Source organism: Phalaenopsis equestris, unplaced genomic scaffold, assembly GCF_001263595.1.
Source record: "Phalaenopsis equestris unplaced genomic scaffold, ASM126359v1 Scaffold000224, whole genome shotgun sequence".
Lineage (NCBI taxonomy): Eukaryota > Viridiplantae > Streptophyta > Magnoliopsida > Asparagales > Orchidaceae > Phalaenopsis > Phalaenopsis equestris.
In genome coordinates, this window is record NW_018164666.1 from 3729977 (window position 1) to 3739092 (window position 9116).

Sequence of the window (9116 nt, forward strand, 5' to 3'; positions counted from 1 at the left end):
CTAATATTAATATATAAAAATAATATTATATATTAATTATATAACTTATATTATATAAATATACAATATCTATATTAGTATATTACTACTATAGTATATTAATATATTATTATTATTATTTTATTATATATTATAATTTATAAAATTTAATGTTTTAAAATATAATAAATTTTTTATATATAATTATTTTATATTATTTTATATTTCAAACAATAACGATTCGAACACGAACGAACGCATCACTGTTCGTGTTTGGTTCGTTTAACTAACCGAACGAAAAAAATTTGTTCGCGTTTGTCTCGTTTACTTATCGAACGAATCGAACACGAACTCATTGACGAACCGAACACAAACTGTTCGCGAACAACGAGCTTTTTTGACCGCACTTGCGTGGTTGCGGTTTTGTTGTGCTATGTTCCTCATATATGTTTGTTATTTCTTCTAACTTTTTTTTTTAGTGATTTTAAGTCTGATTTTTTTTTACCGTTTTTTCTAGTTCAAGGTTGTATGGTACTAGCTAAGAAATCCATTCTTATGTATGCACAACTAAAGAGTTCTAGTGAAGTGACCCTAACTAACAAATATACACCATTCACACAAACAAACTATTTAAAGAAAGATAACTTAGCTTACATGTGCTGAAGTAAAAATGCAAATAAAGCACAAATTTCACACTTATCAAAAAACAGTAAACAAGTGCAATAATTTAATAGTAAAATTAGAAACACATTAAGATAATTTTAGATTTTTGTTAATACGGGAAATAACAATTAAATTGCAATGAAAGTACAACATTATAGTTTTCAAGTTTAGACCCTAATGGTTCGACTAAAGTTTTTCTAAATTTAAATTCAACGCAGTTTTCCGACAATAGTGTCAAAAACTTGTTATGTTCCAAATGCGGCGAAGAATTGGAGAATCACACAAGTATAAGTGTCGTCCAAGTAGTACACAAAATAGAATCCATTTATCATCCTCTCGCAGAAAATGAACTAAATTTTAAAGGAAAAAACTTCTAGCTTACTGGTTTGAACCTAGCTTGAATGTATGAAATTATGATATTTTGTTAAAGTGGCTAATTTTAATTTTTGAAATAAAACAACCCTAGGCTAACAATGTCCGAGAGTTTGAGAATTTTTAAATGCACAAACATTTCTCTCCTGAATTGGTTTTGTAGGAATTTTTGTTCAAAATGGTGATTCGATTAATCGGTGAATCAAGAGTAACACTTATCCCCTCACGGGCGTCTAAGAAAGTTCGACAATCATACATGCTTAGCTCCCTAAATCAAGTGATGAGCCCAAGGTACCACTTCTCCCTAAATGATTGCACTAATCTAGAGGAAATATTCTTCTTCCTCTAAATTACTGTGAGTTAACCTAGTCGTTATACTAACAATTCTTTTTATTCTCAAAGTTCCCGACGAGTTTTAACATTTTAATTGGTTTGGTCGAAAGTACATTATGCTCTAAAGGTTAAAATATCACCATATGAGAAATTGCATGAAATCACACAATAAAATTCTCACCAATAATTCATACATAGCCAATCTGCAACAGTCTTGTTTTAGTTAGAGGGAGAGGATTGAAGTGTTGAGCAGAAGGGAGATGAAGCGAGGAGTCTGGAAGTTGAAAATGAAGTGTCAGGAAATTGAACGAACGGGAAATTAGAAGGTCGAAAGCCAAGAGGTTACTTTCGCTCTATAAAAGGATGCACTTGAGGGAGGGAGAGGTCAGATCAACTTACTTGAGAGTCGAACGACGCAGGAGACGTTACAGTCTCGTGCGGGAGGGAACGTCGTGGAGTAGAGGAGAGCCAGGAGGTCTTGGTGTTGGTGTCGAGCAACGACGAGGCCGGCGTTGGTGTGATCCTGTGCGCAAAAGGAGGGAGAATAGTGCAAAAGGAATCATAGAAAAGGATGCTCGCGATGGTTTGAGCAGAGGCTGCGTATCTCTCACGCTAAGGAGGTACCGACCACGTGAAGCGAGGAGTCTGGAAGTTGAAATGAAGTGTCAGGAAATTGAACGGAGGGGAAATTAGAAGGTCGAAAGCCGAGAGGTTACTTTCACTCTATAAAAGGATGCACTTGAGGGAGGGAGAGGTGAGATCAACTTATTTGAGAGTAGAACGATGCAGGAGACATTACGGTCTCGTGCGGGAGGGAACGTCGTGGAGTAGAGGAGAGGCAGGAGGTCTCGGTGTTGGTGTCGAGCAACGACGAGGCCGGCGTTGGTGTGATCCTGTGCGCAAAAGGAGGGAGAATAGTGCAAAAGGAATCATAGAAAAGGATGCTCGCGATGGTTTGAGCAGAGGCTGCGTATCTCTCACGCTAAGGAGGTACCGACCACGTGAAGCGAGGAGTCTGGAAGTTGAAATGAAGTGTCAGGAAATTGAACGGAGGGGAAATTAGAAGGTCGAAAGCCGAGAGGTTACTTTCACTCTATAAAAGGATGCACTTGAGGGAGGGAGAGGTGAGATCAACTTATTTGAGAGTAGAACGATGCAGGAGACATTACGGTCTCGTGCGGGAGGGAACGTCGTGGAGTAGAGGAGAGGCAGGAGGTCTCGGTGTTGGTGTCGAGCAACGACGAGGCCGGCGTTGGTGTGATCCTGTGCGCAAAAGGAGGGAGAATAGTGCAAAAGGAATCGTAGAAAAGGATGCTCGTGAGGGTTTGAGCAGAGACTGCGTATCTCTCACGCTAAGGAGGTACCGATCACGTGATCATGTGATCCTGTGCGGAGAGGAGCGACTTGTGCTAAGTAAGAAGACCGAGCTAGCTTTGGGAGGGACGAAGAAGTTTGCCGCTCTGTGAAGGAAGACTGGCTGAGAAGAGCTCACTTGCGGGAACAAAGGATAAATGTAAGTTTAGTAATAAGTAATATAAAAAATATATATTATATTTTTAATATAATATTGTACATAAGTTCATTATTTAAGCATTAAACTTAAATGTATTTGATTTAAGCACTAAAAAAATGTTAAGATCATAATTCTAATTATATATATATTTTTAGACTTAATAATAGTTAATATAAATTTTGATTACAATAATTAAATTTAAAGTCAAAGTATTGAAATGCTAATCAAATTAGTGTGATACAATAGAAATTCAAAATCAAATTAAAATATAATAAATAAAGTGATAAATGTTTTATATTTTATAGGTGATAATTTGATAGAAGTAGTACAAGTTAAGAGTAAACAAATCGTTTATCATCGAGGTGAATACTCGTACTTTCAATCTATAGTAATATTTTTGTTATTCTCGAAATTTTTATGCATTATTAGATAATGACATTTGCACAAATTTTATTTTGATACATATTTTCTTTTATTGGTCACATTGTTAGGAATGCTTATAACTTATTAATATCATGTATTGGTGTATGATTTATATAGTATATTGAATTAAATGCGACGAACACATGAGTGATATATATTTATTGACTGCTTATGTGTGCATGAATGATTATGATGGAATTATCCCTTGTTGATACCCATGCTCGCATATGAAAAAGAATGTTGATGTTGATGTGTCTTAATTGATAATCTTTAGACTGTGCTCCTGTGCTGCTTGTGTATATGTAAAATGATATTGATACACTATTGATATAGTATGATTCATTGATAACATGTTAAATATTTATATTCTTTTATTAAAAAAAATTAATTAACATGCATTTTAATTCTTTTTCTCTTGTTATGTTGTAGCTTAAGAGCATTAGTATTTAGTAGTTTGTTGAGCTTACTATTATTTTTAAACTAGTTTTTCATGTTGTCTGAGTGATTAAATATAAATGATAGAAGATAAAACATGTTTAAAAAACGTGGACAATCAGTAATGACATAAATTTAGATATATTGTTTTAATTTATTTTGATTAATGATTCTTTCATTTGTTAAATAGTAACTGAATATAAAAAATTTAATTCACATCGTCCGACCGTCTGTTTCCGTTTTGATTAATTCCAAGCTTTAGGCCGGGTCGTGACACAATTCAAGGGAGAAAATAGAATGTATTCATAAATCATACTTTTAAGCTACAACATGACATTTTTTTCAAAGAAAGATCATAAACTCGAAGTTAACAGATAAAATTCAATTGAAATACAAAAACATTACAAACTTATCTTTCGTCTCTTCAAATGAAATGCTGAAGTTTACAACACGATTACACACTTTGATTTACTCAAAGATCTCTTCTCATTTGTCTCTATTTTCCACTACAGAACCTCTCAAGATTGTGAAACTCTCCCCAAAGGTTTTGAAGTCTCTCTGTGCCTCTAGTTTTATGGATCTTCCCTCTTAATGTGTTAACCGATGCTTTTAAGAATTAGATTTGCGAAACTACTTTTGTGAACCACTCCCAACCATCAATTTGCTTGAATTGGTGCCTAGGCGCTAGTCATTGGGCCTAGACGTTGTAGTCGCGGTGCTTATTTTTCGCCTCCTCAGGTTAGCGTTCTAGGGCACCGGGCCCCTAGATGCTCAGAATTGGCGTTTGGGTGCTAATTTATCTGTCCCCTAGCGCCTAAACGCCCAAGAATGGCGCATAGGAATCGGGATTGACACAGAGTTTCCCAGGTATGGTAAGGGGGCGACCTGGCAGTTCGTTTCAGTTTGGTTGAGCTTGTTTTGAGTTTGTTTCATCTCATTTAATTTATAAATTGTCTAATCACTTGTACATTGCATATTAATCACAAATACCATGAAAAATATAAAAGTACATAAATAAATATACCCTAAAAATAACATGCATATTTGATACACATCAAATTTGAAAAAAAGTTCAGGAAAACTTTAATTATGGAGGTCTACATTAGAGTCTAAAGGTCATCCTTTGAGCAGATTTCAAATTGAATACATAGAATGTAATTTTTGTGGTTGTAGATCTAGTGACAAAGTTGTAACAATGAGTGATCAAATATCAGGAGTGAATGTTTTAGATATCTCGGGTGTATTTCTCAAAGTAATGGTGATATTGATTAATATGTTATTAGTAAAATTCAAGCTGGATGGCTGAAGGGGAGGAATGCATCAGGCCTAATGTAAAAAGACAAGCACACAAATGGTCCTTAAGGGTGAGAGCAGTGGGGTAGACACTGGCGGGTCAACAGGCGTATGGACTGCTTAGGATGATGCGACAACGGCTAGAGAGTTGGAGTGGGGTGTTGTAGTAGTTAGAAAGGTTGGGGATGAGTTACGATAGGTCTGAGATTGTTTGGAGGGAAGCATGGCAGTCCTGTGAGGACTGGAAGGAGTGCGATATGGCTGGAAGGGAGTTGGAAGGACCAATGACGTGGCTGGAGGGACCGTCGACCTGGCAGGGATGTGGTGGAGGGGCTAATAACCTAGATAAAATGTGCTGGAGGAATCAGTAGTATGACCGGGATGTGCTGGAGGGATCAACGACTTGGCTGGGATGTGCTAGAGGGATCAACGGCCTGATTGTGATGTGCTGGAGGGAGCAACGACCTGGCTGGAATATGCGGGAGGGAGCGGCGACATGGCTGGTGGCAGTTGGAAAGGGGGAGGAATAACCAGAGATAAGCACCATCTCAGACAAGTTACAGGCGGGACATCTTCTCACTGTCAGATATAGCCCTCAGAAGGAGAAAATGCTTGAGGCAGAAATTTGAGCTTAGAGATAATCAAAACTCCCTCTTCAACAAACAAACATCATATTTAGAATAGACTGTAGCAATTAGAATAAGAAGGGAATATAATAGTAAGGGGATAAAACATGAAGGAATATAATTGGATGGCAGTAGAATAGGAAGGGGGGATAAAAATAGAAGGGGGATAGAATAGGAAGGGAGGGGGGACTTGGGTGGTAAGTCCCGCTCAAAGGAAGAGGTGGCCGGTCCAGCCTCTCGCTGGACTTGAACCCTTGGCCGGTTCAACCAAGTGGGTTGGTTCAGCCCAGCAAGCTCCCGCTTTAGAATCATATTGGTTTTATTCCAACAAAATATGCTTGAAATTGATTTTTATGCTAGGTGATTGGTGAAAAATATATTTTTTAAAATATTAGGATGGCATATGATTGAGTATCACAATAATTGATTTAGTGTTAGAGAAAAAGATGTTGGGCATGCTCAAATGATTAATAATACGCACGATTGAGTATTGATCAATATTAAAATTATTCTTGGATGAGAATAATTATGTTGATTGTGGAAAGGCTTTCTAATCATTATTGAACCACATACAAAATCATTGTTAAGTATGCAATTTTGGGAATTTGTTATGGAGATTTTACTAAATATATTTATATTGAGATACCTTAGATTTTGCTGTTGTAGATGATTTTGTTCCACTATGTTTTAAAAAATAAGTTGGAAATTTGTAGAATAGTTGAAACCTTTAGAAGATAGGGGGTTTTGGATTGAAAGAGCACAGATCAAGTATAATTTGTGATTTTAGTGGGCGGGAATGGATTATATGAAAGAAATAGTATGAAAAGTGAATGCAATTTTTATTTTTAATTAGGTTAACTATATTGGATTTATCATAAAAAAATAAGGGGATAAATAATGATATTGTTTTTTGTTTTATAGCTGGGTGGTTAAAATCAAGAAATATCATACGCGTATTATAATTTAAAAGAGTATCATGGTGAAAATTTAGAGTATATTATACCTTATGGATTTGAGAGTTGGTGATAATAGACTTGCGAATGGTTGTCTTGATTGTTGCATAAATGAGATTGTTAGAAAAAAATAGAAGCATAGATTAAGAAATAATTATATTAGGGATTTGGGAGTAACCCATAGATGATAGCTCGACAAGTTGGTAAAAAATTAGCATTGGTGTTGTCAGCACGCACAAGGACAAGTTGAATTTATAAATTTAATGCTGAAGTATTAGGAAAAAAATTGATTGAAAGAAAATGTAGCATGGACCATGAATAATAAACGTGTAAAAGGATTTGTGCAAACTATTTATCCAATTCAATGTAATTGGGACAAGTTTGATGATGATGATGATAAATATGGTCTATTTATGTCAGATGTCGTTGTAGTTGACTTAGATAATAAGAAAATGAATTTTGAGATCTTCTTGCTCATATGCATTTACATGTTATGTTTACTTTTTCTTTTTTTTGTTTCTTAATTTGTACTAATATATGTACGCAATCAGATTCTTTTGAAATTATCTCTGTGCATGAGATGCTAATAGTTATCAACAATTATTAAAATTTTATGTTAAATTTCTAATGCAATTTTTTGTTCTTTTAGACAAAGTGTCGACTCTTACACAGTTACAGCATCCCCAAGCTTTGGATTTCTTAGAGGTGCTTCAACTAGATACTCAAGCCTTGACCTTGGCACACAAAGTGGATATGATCTGAACTTGAAGTCGCCTTTGCTTTTTGAAAGTACTTCTGAGAAAGATGGTTTAGATAAGAACTTGAAGACACCGATCAATTTAATAGGAGATGAAGTTATTTCCTCTCATTTGCAGTTTCACGGCGGGCTTGTTTCTCATGGATGCAGTGTCACCCAGACAGTTTTTAATGGTAAAATTCTTTTAGATGTGATTTTTGTGATCCTATCTTATACCATATAAAATTATCAGGATGACATTTCAATTCATCATTTAGTTTAATTAGATTGATTAAGTGCTGGAAAAGAGCATGCTATGAAAGAGTCAACTTGTTATCAGTTATGATAAAACTTGAATTAATTTAATAAATTGTAAGTACGTTTTAGCCTAAGTACGTTTATGGGAGTGGAGAGGATCCAATTCATTAACAAATTAGCCACAATAATGACATGCAATAAAAGGATGCATGCATTTCTTCCCCCATACACAACTAAATGCTTTCTTTATAAAGAAAAAGAGAAGCCTAAAGTCTGACAAGACAAATAAGAGAGAGCTAAGTTTGGAGATATTAAAAATAGATTTTAAAAAATCATAAAAAAATCCAATTCAGAAGTTCTTCAAATAGGGCACCATCATAGTTTAAACTTATGGAAATACGCTTCTTTTCTTTTATTTTTTGTCCCCATTCTCTCTTTTCTCAATGTTTTTTTACCTCATTTACAAAAACATCAAGATTGCCTTATACTTCCAAACCTAGTTGGCTTCCATGCATCTACTCTTTTGGTCACCAACCCAATGCGATGTCATCTCACTTATAGAAAATCACTTCATTCAAGCTTTCACATAAGTGTTGACCTCATTTTTGTGAGGTCTTGTCTTCTCCTCCTTAGAGCCTAGATTCTAGCTCTAGAAATTCCTATTGACCATCTTAGAAAACTAGAATTGAGACTCACCCTTCTAGAAATTTTAGCCAATTTCTATTTTCCTTTGATGTCTAGCATCTTTGGCACAAGACCGTCGTCTTATGAACGAGCGGTTATGGGTTATTTTGCGAAGACTCAAGGGAAGAGTTCCTGATAAGACTTCAAGCCTTAGGAAAACATCGTCACGACCTTTTTCGTCACATACACACATCAAATACACAAAGTTTACGAAATTGCACGAAATCGGACTTCAGTTAAGCCCAATAAGCCTAAAGGACAAACGAAAATGCGAACTTCTCCGGATGACCTCCGACGACAAATTGGACCGCGCTAACGCGTCCGGGATACCCATTTTGGTAGGAAAGGACACCCATATTGCCATATTTTCGACACGAGAAAATTGACACGCAAATCGACGAATTCGTCAAAACGACTTCCGAAGGCGAAACGGACTGCGCCGGAGTGTCCGGAATGTCGAAATTACCTAAAAGGGGTGTCCAATTTGCAATTATTTCACACAAATTAAAATGTGCAAATCAAATTTTTTTAATATATACTTTAAAAAATTAAGTATTTTTATTCTTTTTTTTTAAATTATATAATATTTATAAAATCCCAATACTTATTTCCCATTCTCCTGGCACGATTAATTTCCCCATCTTGCGCTCGGCTCGATCCCGCGACCGCTCCTCGCCGCTCTCGCCCTAGCTCCCGCGACCGCTCCTCGCCCGTGCCCTAGCTCCCGCATCTCCTCTGCCATTCGCGCATGAGACGACTCGCCTCCTTCTCACACGCGACATTCCACTGTCGATTCGCATACGCTCGCAGCCTCCTCGGGTTCCTCTCAACTGAGCAGACCTCCAACG

General features: G+C 36.1%; 1 protein-coding gene across 4 annotated transcripts in view; it reads left to right on the plus strand.

Annotated features, from left to right (window-relative positions):
* Positions 1-9116, plus strand: part of LOC110023345 (vacuolar amino acid transporter 1) — a 79626-nt gene that overhangs the window by 8602 nt on the left and 61908 nt on the right. For all 4 annotated transcript variants that reach the window (XM_020722707.1, XM_020722708.1, XM_020722710.1 and 1 more), the window contains exon 2: positions 7240-7520. In XM_020722707.1, the coding sequence (XP_020578366.1) occupies positions 7240-7520 (281 nt within the window). The remainder of the gene's footprint in view (positions 1-7239; positions 7521-9116) is intronic.